The following is a 17,219-nucleotide window of genomic DNA, read 5'->3' as shown; positions in this document are numbered from 1 at the left end:
TTAAAAAATATTTTTTAAAAAAATTAAATTTTTTTATTTTTTTGTTTCAAATTATTAGATGATAATATAAATCATATTTTAGAACCTTACAGGTTAAGATGGTTCTTTGATATGGTTTCAGAACCTTGATAACAAAAGGGTTACGAGTTTAAATCTCATCATCCCTATTTATTTAATAAAAAATAAACATAAGATAATATGAGTTTGTGCAAGAGGCCTTTACTTGAGGGGATATATTAGAAAATAAATATAAATCATATATCAGGATCTCACCTAATAGCTTAAATTTTTGGATTGAATTGATTCTTTGACATAAATTAATCTTTTTTTGATGTTTTTTATTATTTTAATATGTTAATATTAAAAATATATTTTAAAAAAAAAACTACTTGTATCACATTTTTAAATATCCTTTTTAAATAACCATGCAATTAGGACTCAAAAAATACATGGCTAAATAGGTTGCTTGAAACCACAAGGAAGAAACAAAAACAAAGAGAGAGAACAAAAACAGATAGAGGAAATCTCCCAGTGTTCCCATGTTTTGAATTGGTGACACACTTTCGAACATTTTGGCAGCTCTATCACATGAGGAATCATTGGGGGGGGGGGGGGGGGGGGGGGTTTATCATATCAAAGGCGACCATATGTTTTGGTAGGTAGCCATGAATTTGGTAGGGTGGGGTTTGTTTTTATTTTATTTATTATGTTAGCTCAGCATTAAAAACAAATGGTTGAAGAATTACTATCATCTAGGGTCCTACTTCATGCTTCATAACTTGTGTATTTTATTTATCTATCTAGTTCTATATTTTGCACTTAAGTTCTAATCACATCAGTGTTTTTTCTTTTCACTATAATCTGTTTTTTATTTGAAAAAAATATTAAATTAATATTTGTAAATGATTTATTCATGCTGATATTAAAAATAAAAAAAATTATTTTGATATATTTTTAATTAAAAATTATTTTAAAAAAATAGCATGCAATGCACAATATTAATACCTTGTTTGATTCTGCATTTCAAAAACATTTTTAAAAACAAATTTAAAAAAAAAAAATTTCTTTACTTCAAATTAATATTTTTTTAACATTTTAAAGTTATTTTGATGCATTTCTAAATAAAAATCAATCATAATCACACTCTCAATCTCAAAGACACTTATAATCCAACCACTTCTTTAATTGCATTCTTGGGAGTTTGGCATGGGACAATGTGTCTGTTGTCTTGAATTTCAAATTGCAACTATCAACCTTTGACTCTCTACGAAGTTGGGTTCGATGATCATGTGAAGATTTAGCTAGCTGCGATTAAAAATTGAGATTCAAACGAGACATTGACTTCTTTAAACGACGAGTGTGCCTAAATGTGTGATTAACTAATACTTTGCCCTAAATTCATGCTCCTGTGGACCATTCTAGGGCACACTGTCTAGCTTCAGGAGCCATTCTTTAAAAAACGTTTCTTCCCTTTCCCTCTATCGAAGGGGCTGTCGTTCCCATTGCCAGTTCTCGCTTCCCTTTCTTGCCCGCCGCGCTCATAAATATGCAACAAGATCAGTCGGTGTGGAACAAACTATGGTGTCGTGTAGTGTGATTGATATTTTATTTATTTATTTATTTATGTGGGTGTCCGGACCCGTTTGCGTGCATCAAAACTAATCCTACGGCTCACTAAACATCCTGTAAACTCAATAAATATATAAAACACTATAGAAATGACATGCATGTATAATAAGATTTGAATCCTGATACAAGCCCTTTACATCACTGCACCAAGATCTGAATTGCAGTGTGATTAATTAATATCAGTGAGTTAGTTGTGAATTGCACTCTTTTACCAATTTCTTTATTTTATTTTATTTTAATCGGATTCTAGATGCTGCCATGTTTTTAATATAATAAATAAAATGGGCCCGGTAGGAGCCTCTTGGGCTAACAAAAAAAGTATAAAAAAAGGCTTAGACCCACCTATCTTTCTGATTTAAACTGGGGGTCCACCATGCAGACGCTGCACATGGGCCAGACGTGGACTTTAAGTTATTGAAATTCGAATACGCTCTTGGTCAATGAGTGACTCAGCAGGGAATTCAGTGAAGCACTCTCCGTTGCTCCTTGTCAAATCACACACCTTTTCTTTTCTTGAAACAAAAAAGAGAGGAGAATTTTTTTTATATGTATATATATATATTATATTACTTTAGGCTCCGTTTGTTATCTAAGCTTATGCTTCTGTTTTTTAGAATAAAAAGCACATGAAATAATGTTTTCGAATCTGTTTTTCTAACCCCAAAAATAAAGGCAACTTAGACAAATGTACTCCTAGGCACCCGGGGACTGCATTGCACCGTATTTTTCTAATTTTTTAATGATTTATTTAAAAATATTTTTAATTAATATTTTTAATTATTTTAATATAATTTTAAACAAAAAAATATTTTAAAATACACTCTATACTGTAACAAGTCATAAGTTTTGTTACCAAGCTTGAGGTTGAATTGATGATAATTGGCATTATTGTCCTTCAAAGTTCAAAAAAGTCGTTCAAATTTAAAGCGTGTTAAAATAGCTCTAAATGTCTTTTTCAATTTTCAACATCTCTCTTTACCTTCTTTTTTTTAATAATTGCCCTCATATATATATATATACACATACATGGCCAAATTATAGCCGGAAGTTTCATAATAATCCAACCCATAATCAAACCTATCCTAAAATATTATAAATGTGTGCATCAATGCTCATATAAAATAACACTCAACATGCATGTGTTATAGAAAGTGATTGTTTTTTAAATTGTCTTTTTATTTAAATATATATTAAAATAATATATATTTTTTAAAAAATTATTTTTTATATCAGTATATCAAAACGATTCGAGAATATAAAAATATATTAAATAAACTTTTGAAATTTAACCAACCCCCATTTCAAATGCAATGTTAAACGGGGCTATGTAGAGTATGGTAGGAGGTTATGATAGGATTATTAAAAATAATTTAATTTTCAATCCATTTATTTTAAATGTTCTTTGTCTTTAGAATAATCTTTTTGCCACAATTTCTTCTTAGTTGTTGATCTTGTCTTATTTATTTTCCTTTTAATTTGTTGTAGGAGAGGTATTTATCATCAACCTAGAAAAAATAGGAAAGGTTTTTGAGAAAACTAGAAGGAAAGAAAAGAAAAATCAATCGTTTGGTGATTTTTTAAAATATATAGCCAAATGTGAACTTTCTTGGAAGATAAATTATTGAAGCGAACTTTGTAACCTTGAAGGATTATTATAGAGTGAATTCGTATTTTTTAAAAAATTAACTTATACGTGGTTTTTAAGATTGAAAACTCTTGTTAATGGCAATAGTTATACCAAATCAAAATTTATAAGGTCTAGTGAAATGTTATTAAACCCGAGATAATTTGATAAGTTAATTTGATAACCCGTTGATTTATTAACTTGATTGAAACTAGGTTTTATATCGAATTAAATAAGAGTTAACCCATTTAAACTCGGTCAATCTAATAGATTAACTTGTGACATAGTCGACTCGTTTAAAATCCAAGTAAAATCTGATTAAATTTTTTAAAATAATAATATTTTAAATTTTTTAATATTAAAATAATATTATTTTAAATTAATTTAGGTGATTTTAAATTAATACGTCAAATTTATAACTTAAATTTCGAGTCGAGTCATCGACCAAGCTGGTTTCTATGGTCCAGTGTTTTTTTTTTTTTAAAAAATATAAAATATACTAGTTCAAGATTGCCATGTTGCACTGCAAGATATGGTCAAGACATAAGAATGGCAAGTTTCGAAGATTTAAAATTGACCGTGTGAGTTAATTATGGATCGCACCTGTGCTATTTACAAGTCAACTTAATTAGCAGCTGTGATATCCACATGTATAATTAATAGTTGTTTTTTATATACTCGGAAAATAAATAATTGGAATCTAACAGGAACCTTCCCTTTTTACTTATTTCATTTTATTTTCCTTATAACCAATTCTGGCTCAAGCACTTACTCGTATTTTTTTGCCACGTTTTCCTTGTACATAGCGTCGTGATCTCGAGGCTCCCTTTCCTTATACACTAAAAACGACAAATTAATTACCATATAAATAATCGTATTCAGTAATTCTCTAAAAAATAGAAATGGTAGCAAGCTGTAATATCGAAAAAAAAAAATCGGTAAAATAAGGATAGTTGGGGATTCCATAAAAATTCATTTTTTTTTGGTTAAAAATTTAGTTTTTGTTGATATATTTTAGATCGTTTTGATGCACTGATCTTAAAAATAATTTTTTAAAAATAAAAAATAATCATGTTGATGTATTTCAACACGAAAAATACTTTAAAAAATAATCATAATTATATTTATAAACAAAATCTAAAAACACATTTTTTCCCGTGTATCTTGGATTGTGATTCACAAATTTTTTTAAAATAGATATTCTCTTTAAAATTTATTAAGATAATTTTTTTATCGGCATATTAAAATTATTAAAATTTATTTTGATATTTTTAAAAGATATAAACATTTTTAAAAAAATATTTACAGGCATTCACAAACATGGCCTTCGAATAGGCTACTTGCAATATACAATAATTTTGAAAGACACGACCTGAATTTATTTTATTTTAAGAAAAATGTCATTCCACCCCACCATCCCATTTATGATTTAGGGCAATTCAAATAGTACAGAAAATGACATTAAGTACTGAATTTAGTGCTGTTATTTTTTGGTTGGAAAATAACTATCGATTAATAAAACGATATTAATCCTCATTAAGATTCAAATGACCTCATGATTAGGTCTAAATCTTCTATTCCACATTCTCATCCACCCAGCCGTTTTTTATTTTCAAGAAAAAAAATTCAAGATTTGCTTTTCCCTTGCATGCTATGATATGATAATAGATGATATTACAATTTACAAGTATAATTTCTCTCTTTCTATATAAAATTAATCACATGCTTTTAACTTAGAAAAAATATTAAATTTATATTTTTTTAATATTTATGATGATTTTAATATATTGATGTAAAAAATATATAATATAGAAAAATAAAAAATTATTTTAAAAAACACTTTTCACCATAATCTCAAATACATAAGAATTGATTTGGGGAATTAAATTTTTATTTAGAGTTTAATGTAACTAAATTCCAAGTTAAAATAGAAAAAAATATTAATTTGATAAAAAACTGGTTGATTTAGACATGTTTTTAATAATTTAATTAACACTGAATAAGTTTTTTAAAATATATATTATTTTAAAAAAAAATTGACTGATCAAAATACTTTTACTCTTACAAGTCAGTAGTTATCATATTCGGATTCGGATCACGAAAATCACAAATCCACAGTCACATGGGAATTTGCCTTTGCCACCTCAAAAAAGTGATCTGGAAATAGCAAAAAGGAGTGGAAATAGCAATTTGCTTCGGAAGTTTAAACTGTGACCCCGTCCCGCTCACGCAGAGCAGTTATCACTCTCTCCTAATTATATCATATCACCAAACAACACCGCCCAGAAACCTCACTCTCTCGCTCGCTCGCTCACTCTCTTTAAAAACAAAGACCTCTCTTTCTCTCTCTCCCCCCCCCCTCTCTTTTTCTTTCTTTCTTTACCGAGAGAGCTCTCTAGAGACCATCACTTTTAGGTCTCCTTGGAGCTCCCAAGCACATGGTAGGCTCTCTCATCTTTCTCCCTCTCTGTTTCTTCTCTGTTTTTTTTTCTTAAGCTCTACACACCACCAGTGATTGACACGTTGCTGTTGGATCGAAAAGAGCTACAGATTTTCTTTCTCCGAAACTACACGGCGTTTCGTGTTTGTCTCTGTAGATCTGTGAAGCATACTCTAATTTCAACCATTTTTGCGTTTTACTGCTTCGTTTATCTAAAAACGACTCCTGTTTTGAAATTTTCTGGATTTTGAAACGCGTTGTTGTTTTTGTTCTTTGTGCGTTTGCGATTTTCTCGATTTTTGAGCGAATTTGTTGAGATTTTGTGCTCAGAAAAGATAATTTGAAGCGTTTGTGTTTTATATATATATATATATATATATAGTTTGAGTTTTCAGGCATTTGATGCTGTAATGGATTAAGTTTTAATAGGATTAGAGTTTTTTTCTCACTTAATTTAGTTTTATTATCTGTTTTTTGTGTTGTCAATGCTAAGATCCTTTAATAAACAGTAGATCTTAGCTCCATATTATGAAATGTGTCTGTTTAGTTATTGTGAAAACGTGTGAATAAGAAAATCTCTTATTTATTCGGTTTTTACAGCTACCTGATGGAGGTTAAAACCGTAGCAAAAAATTTTTTTGCTTGTTTCTGTTCATAGGCTAATGGAAGGTAAGTGTAATGAAATTATGTTAAAACTTTTGAGCGAGGTTGAATTCACCTAGTCGACGGGCCATGGAGTAATTCTATTCGTGCCGAAATATTCAGTTGGTGTTACGGTTGTTGGTGCCTTGCAGGGCTGACTGGTTGAATCCAACCCTTCAATGGTTGATATTATTCGGAGATGGATATTTCGAGACAAATAACATTAATCTTAATCCAAGTTGTGAGAATGAGTTCAAACTTATAGAATTTTGATTGATTTTTTTAATCCGAAAATTGGTGTTATGGTACGAAACATTTTGAAGCGTAAAGTGCAGATACATAGATTTCTTTATGACTACCGTGTGAGCTTTTGGAGAAAGAAATTAAGGAAGAAGAGAGTACCGTAACTTGAAACGGATTTTTGGTTGAGTTTATATGCCTGAAATTAGATTTCTTTTGACAAGAACTTTTGTCAACTTGAAATGAAACTAATTACAGGTTTTTCCATGAGGTTTGAAACAGTACTATTTCCTTTGGACAATGCACCTAAGCCTGGATATATAATCTCAAAATAAGCATGAATTTGTTCCACATTTGATGTCTTTGAAACATTTAACCATTTTGAGCTGAAAGTGCAATTCAAATGGACTTGTTATGTGAACACGAGCTTATACAAGTTTTGCAAGTTTTTTCTTAATATCTCAGATCATAGTAGCGTTAAACTGTTTATATTTCATTCCTTTGATTGGTCTATGGTGTCGTCCTTGCTTTTTTGTGATCTTGAACCCTAGATTTTCGAGAAAAAGATTTTATTGCTGGCTATTAAATCCGGTGCCCTCTGCTATGATTAAGTATGCTCAACTTAATATATGATCTTGCAGCATTATGGCCAAATTGTTGCTATGTTGATCAATGTGCTTTTATTTTTTACCTGCTTTTGGAATTTGCTTCTCATCTGACATCAAACTGGCATTGGAATTTCAGGTTCAATGAATAGCATTTCAGTTTGAAATCACGTATTGCGCTTCCACGAAGCAAGCAAGGATGAACAAAGAAAATGCAACTGCTGCCAAACTTGAAGAGCCCGCTGCTCGAATTACACGGGCACGTGCTAAAGCCTTGGGGACTTCGGTAGGAATATATCCTGCCTCGAAACCCTCCTTCAAGCAGGAGCAGAGGCATCCTCTTAGAGCAAAGACCAAAAGAGCAGCATCAGATGAGAATAAATCTGCTTCGACCTCGATTGCTGGCTTTAAGCATAAGAGAAGGGCAGTGCTTAAAGATGTGAGCAACATCTTTTGTGAGAATTCACAACAAAACCGCATCAATGCAACTAAACAACATGTATGCAATTCTCTTGCTTGTATCTCAGTCTTCAAAATTTGTAATTATAGCATAAATTTCTTTAATATATGACATTTGTGTAGGGAATTTACTTTCATCTGTAGTTATTCACTAGTAGCAATTTTTTTTTCTGAAACTCACTAAGTGAAAGACTATTCTCTGCTGACATGGCTGGTTGACAGACTACTAAACTAGCTAGAAAATGTCCTCCGAAAACAAATGCAGAGGTGGCTGCTCGTATCTCTATGAAAATTTCACCGGTTCAGGAGGATGTAAAAGAAAAGTTAGCTGAAGAGCTGTCAAAAATAAGAATGGGAGAAGCACAAAGTTTTACTTCACCAGCAAAGTTAGAAGTAAAACAAGATAGTTTGTGTCATGGCACAGGAGAAGGTGGTGTAGCAGATCCGATGCTTCTAATACCAGTTTCCACAAAATTTTCTGGAGTTGAAAGCCCTCTAAAGAAAGGTATGATTTGGGTATAAGCATTGTCCTCAATCATCTACCAAAATAAAACCAACCAGTTATATGACATCATTTATGGTTTAATTAACCAAAAAGGGACTTTAGCATTTTCAATTCATTAATATGGAGTTGAATTCATTTTTAAGATGCAATTGTTGATGTCTAAAGGTGATTGAATAGCTTTTCTTTTTTGGGACATTGCTGTTATAATACTTAATAGACTACCCATGGTTAAACATTTTTAGTTGAATTTGTGCAGAAGTAAACAAGATTTCAAAAAAACTGGATGCCTCAAGTGGTGCGAGCGTAGTGGATATTGATTTAAACATAAAAGACCCTCAGCTCTGCAGCTTGTATGCCCCTCATATATATAAGAACATACGTGTGAAGGAGGTTTGTGCTGCAGTCGTTACCTCTAGAACCTTTCGAAATAATTTATCATGAACTTTTATATCCAGAAACTGCTATCTCACATCACAGATATTGTTGTTATTTGATCAATCTTATGTGAAATAAAGCTATTCAATCTATGGATGAAAACTATCATCCCTACTGAGTCCAACTTGGCATAATTTGATATGGTAGGATTCTTGTGAAAGCTATTATCCAATGCCAGTGTTCTCTATTTTGGTATTAAGGCAACATGAAGGCTTTCGTTTTTTTTAAGCACTTAGCAACAAACAACAGCTTCATTACTTGAGTTTTGAAATAAAGCTATTATCCAATGCCAGTGTTCTCTATTTTGGTATTAAGGCACCATGAAGGCTTTCTTTTTTTAAGAAGTACTTAGCAACTAACAACAGTTTCTTTACTTGAGTTTTGAAATAAGAATTTAACTTTAGCCGGGGCTTAAGAAAGGAAGAAATAGTAACTTGCATGTTCCTTGGCTATCATCACCATATTCGGTGCTGACTTTTTAATACTTCTTGTACCCCAGCTTGACCTAAGACCTTCAGTTGATTACATGGAAAAGTTGCAGCGTGATATCAGTCCAGGAATGCGAGGAATTCTGATTGACTGGCTTGTGGAGGTTAGTATAGTCAGTTATATAGATTTAATAATAAGAGCTGTCGCAGGCATATGCTTTAAAATAAATGCAGCATATTTACTTTTTCAAAAGATAAGGAAAAGAAATGCCTCTGTTCATAGAAAGTGAAAATATACTAATTTCCAGTTTTTCTTCTCTACTAAAATGGATACTACGAAAATATACTTTTTCAACTTTGATGGTCTCACTTTGCCTTGGAATTTTTCCTTTCAAATAATAGAGAATATATTCGTCTTTGCCTAGAAGATAGTCAGTTGCATTTTCGCTCATTGTTTCAAGTTTCCATGTAGTTAATCACTCCTGCAGCAATCATAAATCAAAACAAATTGGTTTGATGGTTCCTTTTCCTTTTCCACGTTTCCCATCTCTGTTCTTTTGGTTGTTTCCTAACTTGATGTTCTTTTTCCCAAGATATGGGCTTATTGTGGGAGAACACCTTAAATTTTATCTTTTAAGACTTCGTTTCACTATGGACACCTCAAGTATTTTCTAGCTTCCATATTTTTATTGAATGCATGTTCGTTTGTTTTGTTGTACATAGAACTCCTAAATAATTATGAAAACTCGATTTGTTAGGATTTTAGACAGAGACAGAATCTTGATCTTGAATTGACCAGAAGTTGAAACATTAGTATCCTGGTCGCTTTTTCAGGTTTCTGAAGAATACACGTTGGTTCCAGATACTCTTTACCTCGCTGTCAATCTCATTGATCGATTCCTCTCACAGAACTATATTGAAAAACAGAGACTCCAATTACTTGGTGTTACTTGCATGTTAATTGCCTCGTAAGTTTAATGTTCGCTTGACATTTAGATAGAATACGCTGGTTTATGTATTAGAAACAGCTTGAATGCATTTCACAGTAAGAATTGCATGTCATGTGTATTTTCCCACTTTAGTCATTGATTCCATTATGCACTTTTCATTTATGATGGCAGTAAGTATGAAGAAATTATTCCGCCAAGAGTGGAAGGGTTTTGCTTCATCACTGACAATACTTACACAAGAGGAGAGGTATGCTCCCTGGAATCCAAACATCATTATCAATTGGGCTCCATATTTTTATGCTTCGTCATTCACTTCTCAATCTTATTAGTCCCGGAAACATACTTGTCAGCCTTGTCTCGGTATTCCCATGGCTGTGCACTTCAAATTATGCAAGTCTCACAGTTTAATGAATGGTATGGCTGAGAGGTAGTTCGCAAGAGCATCTTAGCATTTGAGCACCTAACTGGCTGACCTGATCCAAATAACTGGAGTTACATTTATTTTCTTCCTTACTATGACGTTATAAATTCTTTTAGAAAAAAAAAATCTTAGTGGTGGCTGATTATAAACTACAGGATGGAGTCGATTCTTTTCATACTGTAGGAAAATTTTGTTTGCCTTTACTTCGAATCTTTGTCGCTATGGAACTTCTCGATTCCAATTCCAAGAAAGATAAATTCCGCAAAAAGTCCCTGCCCTAGAGCTTTAGCGAGCCTTGCTCTTGCTGAAATCGTTACTCTTCATTCTCCCTGTCAATGATTTCTTCCAAAAGCATTTGCGGAAAATAAACTACCGTTATCCGAGGTCTTTCTGTCAGCCAATTTGCATCTCCATTCTAATTCTGGTGCCTTTACTTAGCATGATGGTTTGTGATGCATTCTTAAAACTATGCTTGATTCCTCCCTTGAAATAGTGGCGTGGGCTGATATACAAGGCTTCTAACACAATATTATGGCAGGTTCTGAAAATGGAGAGTCAGGTCCTGAATTTCTTGTACTTTCAGTTATCAGTTCCTACCACGAAAACATTCCTGAGGTGTAATATTGAACATCTTTTACCTATATGTTACCGGTAGATATCATCAATAACAAATTTACGCATCTTTCTTATTCCATTTTTTATTTTTCAGGAGATTCATTCAAGCTGCACAAGCATCTTGCAAGGTATTTTAAAATGTTGGCCATTTTACATTGCATATCTTCTTGGAATTTAACTTATCTACTCAGAGACCCGTAATTACTCTGATATAGGTTCCTTGTGTCGAACTGGTGTTCTTGGCAAATTATTTGGCAGAGTTGACTCTTGTTGAGTACAACTTCCTAAAGTTCTTACCTTCCCTCATAGCTGCATCCGCTGTTTTTCTTGCCCGATGGACACTCGATCAGTCAGATCATCCATGGGTCTGCCCTTTTCTGCCTCTTCTAGTTTGATTTGAGTATTTATTCTTTTTTATTTCCCGTTCATTAAAGGAATGGCTGAAGAGAATGCTTCTGTGTACTTTTTTCAGAACTCAACTCTTGAGCACTACACTAGATACACATCATCAGAACTGAAAACTACAGTACTTGCTCTGGAGGATTTGCAGCTGAACACTAATGGTTGTTGCCTAAATGCTATACGCGACAAATATAGACAACAGAAGGTAAAAAACACATACTATCTGGAGGGGTTTGAGCTGATAGTATGTACATGCTGTCTAATGCACATAAGAATGAATGCGTTGCTAGTCCTTTCAATTCCTAACTAGTGTTTAGGCATGTTTCAGAATTATTTGAATCAAATCAAACGAGTTTTACTATTTTCAAAATATACAAGGCAGTTTCTATGATTCGTGTGTGTTTGGTAATGCATTGTAGCATGCTTTTACAAAAATTACTTTTCAATTAAAAATATATTAAAATAATATTTTTTTTTATAAAAAAAATTATTTATTATATCAACATATTAAAAGTATTGAAAACCATATAACAAAAGCATAAATTTAATATTTTTTCAAGTAAAAAGTAATTAAAGCAAGTTGAACCTCATTACCAAACGGAGCTGCCTGCACAATTTTGAGTTTCACATTTCCAGTTCGTGTCATTCTCACAAATGGTTATCATTGTGACAGTTCAAATCTGTAGCAACATTGACCTCAGTACGACGAGTTTCATCGCTTTTCTGAAGACGAAGAAAAACCGGTCCTGCATTAACAAGCACAGCACTCTGATTCGACACTTTGAGGGTGATATCGATTCTAATCATAGAGTTTAATTCAATCAAAAGTTTGCATTTGTCTATCGTTGTTGTAACATCTAATCTTGTTCTGGTGCTTCCAGTTCAAAGTCAGTTGTTGTTGTAGTCAGTGGTCGGTAGCATAACACACTCGATAAGGTAATTTATAAGCCTTGGGTGGAATAATTGCACATCTTCCTAGTCTTTAGGAAGCTTTAACCGCACCTAGGTTATCCAATAGATTGCTAATTAGCAATGAGAAATGTAGTTATTTCAACGTTACTGTTGTATTTAAACCTTGTGAATCACAGAAAAAAAAACTAGAAAAAAAATAAAAAATAAAAAATCATGCTCTAGACTACTATGGTCTTGTGTTCGCTTATATTTAATGATTACAATATGAACTTTCTTGACCCTCTATGTTATGAACAAATTTAAGCTTTGAACCGTGAAGACGTCCTGTGAGCACCGATGATGTTCTTCGACAATGGCAACGAGGTGGCGGCAACAGAGGCCAGTGGTTCTTTTACTGCAAGGCAAGTAATGCAAAGAGGCTTGAAAATGGTGCCCACACAGTAAAACAAGTGCTTGTTTCTTTGATCTAACTTGTTTTTACTTTTCAAATTGTTTTTTATTTAAAAATATATACAATGCATGCTTACGTTAAAAATTTTAAAAAATATTTTTTTTTTTTCTCTGTGGTGAGCAGAACGAGATGATAGAGTAAATTAGGTGACGGAAAATTGTATAAACGACTGCATGGTCATTCCTTCATAACCTTTACCAAGGAAGCAATGATTAATATTCCATACAGTAGAAAGAGGGAACACAGGATCAACACAAGTTACAATAACTGGCTGTCACAGGACTATCCAAAAAAGAATCCTACAACCCAAACTACTAGAACAGCAACTTCCATACATTTTCTTCTCGTGGCTTTCCAACCACACCACCATCAATGGAGGAAACGAAAAGAACAGTAGCCCATGATAACTAACACCAGTCTAAATATGGCACTTAACAGGCAATTGAGGTTGCCAGAGGAGTAACCAAAACGGCTGTGTTTCCGGTCATTGGCTTGAGACTGGCTGCATGCTCCAGCTGCTGCCATGCTTCCTTCCGCTGCTCAGCCAATAAGCTTAGCTTCTCTTCATCCTCCTTCAATTGATCAAGGCAGGCCAAGTACAATGCCTCGTCCATCTCGGAGAACATTTTTCTGATGTTTAGAGTTAAATTGAGCACTCCTGGGTTCCAGTGGTTATGAGCATTCTTCTCTAACGCTGGAAATATGATGGGCAGAATCACAAGCCTGTTGTGAGCAATCAAGTTGATGATTTGGTCATTGTTCCATAAGAAGAGGGCTCTTTCAGCCACCTGAAACAAAACAAACGGTGAAGATGAAACCATGAATTTATCTCAGCGCAGCAAATGATCATCTTGACTCAAGAAGTTGTATCCATGGCTCAAAGTTTGGTGCAAGATGGCAAAGTTGAGGAACCATTATAGGACTATCCCATGACACGTCATAAAAGCACTGAAATAAACCAGCATTATAAAGAGTCCAAGTGAGGAGGGTTTCGAGGGGATCAACAAGAAGCATGGCAATAATCAAAGCTATGTTCTGCTTTTGAAAAAAGGGAGAGCTCAACTAAAAATTTCGTATTCGATGAGGCCACGCAGCAGTCAGAAACAATCAAGGCGAGACGACTAAAAAAACCAGTTCTCTGGCCTTCAGCAAAACAAACTAAATCCTCGGAACTGGGCATTTCCACTTCTGAAGCACATTCCCCAACCAAAGTACATAGCTTAGCTTTAGACCCAATACACTGGCTAATGAACAAGGATTGGAAAAGGAGGTATTTCCTTCTTAGAAATTTGAAGATAACAAATGAGCCCCTGTACCCCCTACTGACCTTAGCAAATAAACTTCACACAAAATAGCTGGATTCTCTCGCCTGTTAAATTATACCTTAAACAACGCTAGAAAAAATCCTCCCAGGTGAAGACATAAAATTCTATTGGAAGAGGCTGCATGTTTGTAATTTCGCTCTAAATTAAGTCTGAGTGAAAAAATTTAAGTATCAAAGTAGCCACTACCAGTCTTATGATGCCTATTAGAGATTTATACATGACCGATCAAAGTAAACAGAGGAAGGGCTGCTAAAACCAAAAAGAAAAGGTCCATTGTTATGGAATGCGGAGGAGATATTGCTCTTGAAACACATATGCTTGGTTTGGGGGGGTTCAAAGAAGATTTGGGGAACCAAAACATGAAAGAAAATGGCTGTCCTTATCTTCGGAGTGAGAGGAATGAAAAGAGAAAAAGCTACTTTCCTTTGATGAAATGAGGAGAAAGGAGGGAAGGTAAATGCTGGGATTAAATTTACTATAACATCCTTTGCTTTTCATGTGATCAAAGTATTGTACTTAGAATCAAGAGTAAATTTGTCAATTTAATGCTTTGAACAAAATTTTCCACTCATCCTCTCACTCAAATGGGGAGAGTGGGTTTTATGGGCCCAAAGGGAAAGTTTTCTCCTCATTTAACTGTCTCCATTTTCTTCCATCTCCCAAACAAAGGAGTAAGACGTTCTTCCTTCCCCGTTCTTTTACTCTCAAAACCCAAAAAAAAAAATGAGAGGAAGAAAAGTACACGGGAAAGGTATATTCCCTTGTCTGGGAAGGAGAAAGAAAATAGAGGCAACTGATTAGGAGGGGAAATTTTTTCCTCATGGCTCACAAAACATGTTTTCTCCAAAAGAGAGAAAGTGCGAGGAAATTTTTTTATTGAAAAGTAAATTACTTCTTCAACATTGACTAAAAATTGCTAGTGAATATTTTCACCTTATTTATTTGGTTTCCAAACAAGGAAAAGTTACTTTCTTTCCATTATCTTTCCCTCTTATTTTCACTTCAAACAAACAAGAGAAAGAAAATATAATTTTTTTCCTTTTGCTTTGTATCTACTCACTCTCTATCCTACCCTGTTTCACTCCTGTACATGGCATTAGAAACTCAAATTGAGTCCAAAGCTTGCATTTCAAGAAAATCTCTATTCACAAGGCATTCAAACAAGATGCAGAGTATGTAATTTCTTATGAACTGAATGACATTGAAGCCCAAATGGGAAGATTGAGTTAGCATTGCATTTATTTATAATAGCATTGGTCCACACTTCAAGAGTTCATTTCAGTTTTAACAGATTATGACATTTTAAAGCATTATATCACAGGAAAAAGAACCAGCAAACCATACTGAACCTCAAGGGCATGGCAAATGGTAAGTACCTGAAAGTGGAAACTATTAATGCAGCATCCAATTCGCCAGAACAATGGAACCATGACCTTTTGGAACTCCACCATGCTAATTGCTTCCAGAATCTCTTCCAACTCGCCCAGGAACATTACCTCCTTCTGGCTATTAGTTATTGGCCAGTATTTCAGTATCCCCTTTACTACCACACTGGCCAACCTGGGCTCCTTCTCAATAAATTGTAACACGCAATACGACAACTGCTGAAAGTAAACCCCCACAGACTTGGGCTTATGCAGAGGAATCAAGACCCTCCACAAGAAAATCTTGTGCTCCTCTTTCAAGGGCAGGGCAAACCCGCTAATTATACTCCCAAAAATCTCCAACAACTCCGCAATCCCATTATGCTTCTCGGTCTCAAACACAAACCGATAAAATATATTGCTCAGGGACTTTCGAATAAAAGGCCTGTGCACCATGAACTTCCCATAAGACCTATGCAATATAGTCTTTAAACAATCCCTTTCTCTCGGATCCTCCGTGTCAAACAAATCAAGCAGTCTCAATATAAACGAATGGTCTATGTACTTCTTTGCAACTTTAGCATCTAAGCAAGTAGAATTGATAAATCTAAGCAACAAATCATACACAATTTGCAAGTGTGGCCATGCAGGATCGAACATTGGGTCATCGTTATCATCATTCTCGCCAACACTACTCGAATTGGACCTATAATACGGCGGAAACACCCTAAACAAATTAACAGCACACATTCTACACATAGCTAAAATGGCAGGTTCACTAAATCTCATAGACCCAGAAGCCACAAAATCAACTAGTTCAAGTAAAGTTTGCCTCTTCACATCCTTTTCAAGCGTGTTCTTACTTGGGTCGCTGAAATCAAAAGTTACACAGCAAAGGCTTACTTTGCTCACAAAGAGATTCATCTTCTCTGCATTGGGCACATCTTTGAAGGGCACAAGTGGCTCAATCCCAGCAACCACACTAGCTGGAAACACAACAGAAGAAGTTCTTTTCGGGCCACTGGATGATTTCCCCAAACCTGCAGTTGAGCCATTGGATCTCTGCTGAGTTAATGGCGATTCAGGCCGAGTAGACTCAGCTGAGTCAGTTTTTGAAGATTTTTTCGGGAGCTTACTTAAGATTTGCCTCAACATTATAAAAAGAAACTTTAAGCCGCGCAACACAAAATCCTAACAAATTCGCTACCACAGCACGGCCATTGAAGGGTATGTTTTGTAAATAAGTAGATTTACAAAGAAAGGCTGGTATTTCCGCTAGATTTTGGTCATGGATCAAAAGGGTTTTGAGAGAATGTGAGTAGATCCATTTCTAAAGCTTTGAGGGTTGTTATTAAGAGGTGAAAAGTTTGAAACTTTAAGGTATATTTTTGGTGAAAGGTCAGATCTTGGCAAATAAAAACAAAACTGGGTTTTTGAGTAAATCAAAGAATGATCGCATTCATTGATGATTTACCTCATTTTTAGAGAGATTCATGTAACGATGATAGCCGCAGACATGAAATGTGAGGTTTTAGGGGGGGGGAGATCTAAAGGAAGGAAGTGCCTTGTGTGGTTTGATGATGTTAATGTCTGGTCTTTTTTCTCTTTTCGAGAGTGAAAGCAAAATAAACAACAGGCAGTGCAATGGTTTTCAATTATTTTGGTGGAGGGTTCGTTTCCTTTCTCCTTTTTTTAAAAAAAAGAATTCTCGGTTGATGAGAAAATTGCGGCATTTTCTCGGAAAATGGAAGTACTTTAAAGAAATTTAATAA

General features: G+C 34.0%; 2 protein-coding genes across 2 annotated transcripts; one reads left to right on the top strand and one right to left on the bottom strand.

The window, feature by feature from the left end:
• Positions 1–5,553: 5,553 nt before the first annotated feature.
• Positions 5,554–12,536, top strand: LOC118050160 (cyclin-A2-2). Its single transcript, XM_035060404.2, has 12 exons — positions 5,554–5,694; positions 7,320–7,679; positions 7,862–8,144; positions 8,401–8,534; positions 9,079–9,171; positions 9,842–9,975; positions 10,129–10,204; positions 10,917–10,993; positions 11,088–11,121; positions 11,209–11,358; positions 11,466–11,600; positions 12,069–12,536. Exons 2-12 carry the CDS (start codon positions 7,380–7,382, stop codon positions 12,120–12,122), a joined length of 1,470 nt encoding a protein of 489 aa, XP_034916295.1. The 5' UTR covers positions 5,554–5,694; positions 7,320–7,379; the 3' UTR covers positions 12,123–12,536.
• Positions 12,537–12,915: 379 nt separating this feature from the next.
• Positions 12,916–17,219, bottom strand: LOC118050159 (serine/threonine protein phosphatase 2A 57 kDa regulatory subunit B' kappa isoform). The gene is made up of 2 exons (XM_035060403.2): positions 15,460–17,219; positions 12,916–13,546 (listed from the first exon to the last, which is right to left on the bottom strand). The coding sequence occupies exons 1-2, from the start codon at positions 16,600–16,602 to the stop codon at positions 13,190–13,192; spliced, it is 1,500 nt and encodes a 499-aa protein (XP_034916294.1). The 5' UTR covers positions 16,603–17,219; the 3' UTR covers positions 12,916–13,189.

Source organism: Populus alba, chromosome 6, assembly GCF_005239225.2.
Source record: "Populus alba chromosome 6, ASM523922v2, whole genome shotgun sequence".
Classification (NCBI taxonomy): Eukaryota; Viridiplantae; Streptophyta; class Magnoliopsida; order Malpighiales; family Salicaceae; genus Populus; species Populus alba.
Note: the sequence above shows the minus strand (reverse complement) of the source record. Positions and strands in the feature narration are given on the sequence as shown.

Bases quoted from the DNA above. Each gene is read 5' to 3' on its own strand.
- LOC118050160 (XM_035060404.2), top strand. From the start codon at position 7,380: ATGAACAAAGAAAATGCAACTGCTGCCAAACTTGAAGAGCCCGCTGCT. The intron at 8,145-8,400 runs GTATGATTTGGG...GAATTTGTGCAG, and splicing joins TGAAAGCCCTCTAAAGAAAG to AAGTAAACAAGATTTCAAAA. The intron at 11,601-12,068 runs GTAAAAAACACA...TCATTGTGACAG, and splicing joins ACAAATATAGACAACAGAAG to TTCAAATCTGTAGCAACATT.
- LOC118050159 (XM_035060403.2), bottom strand. From the start codon at position 16,602: ATGTTGAGGCAAATCTTAAGTAAGCTCCCGAAAAAATCTTCAAAAACT. The intron at 13,547-15,459 runs GTACTTACCATT...GTTTTGTTTCAG, and splicing joins TTAATAGTTTCCACTTTCAG to GTGGCTGAAAGAGCCCTCTT.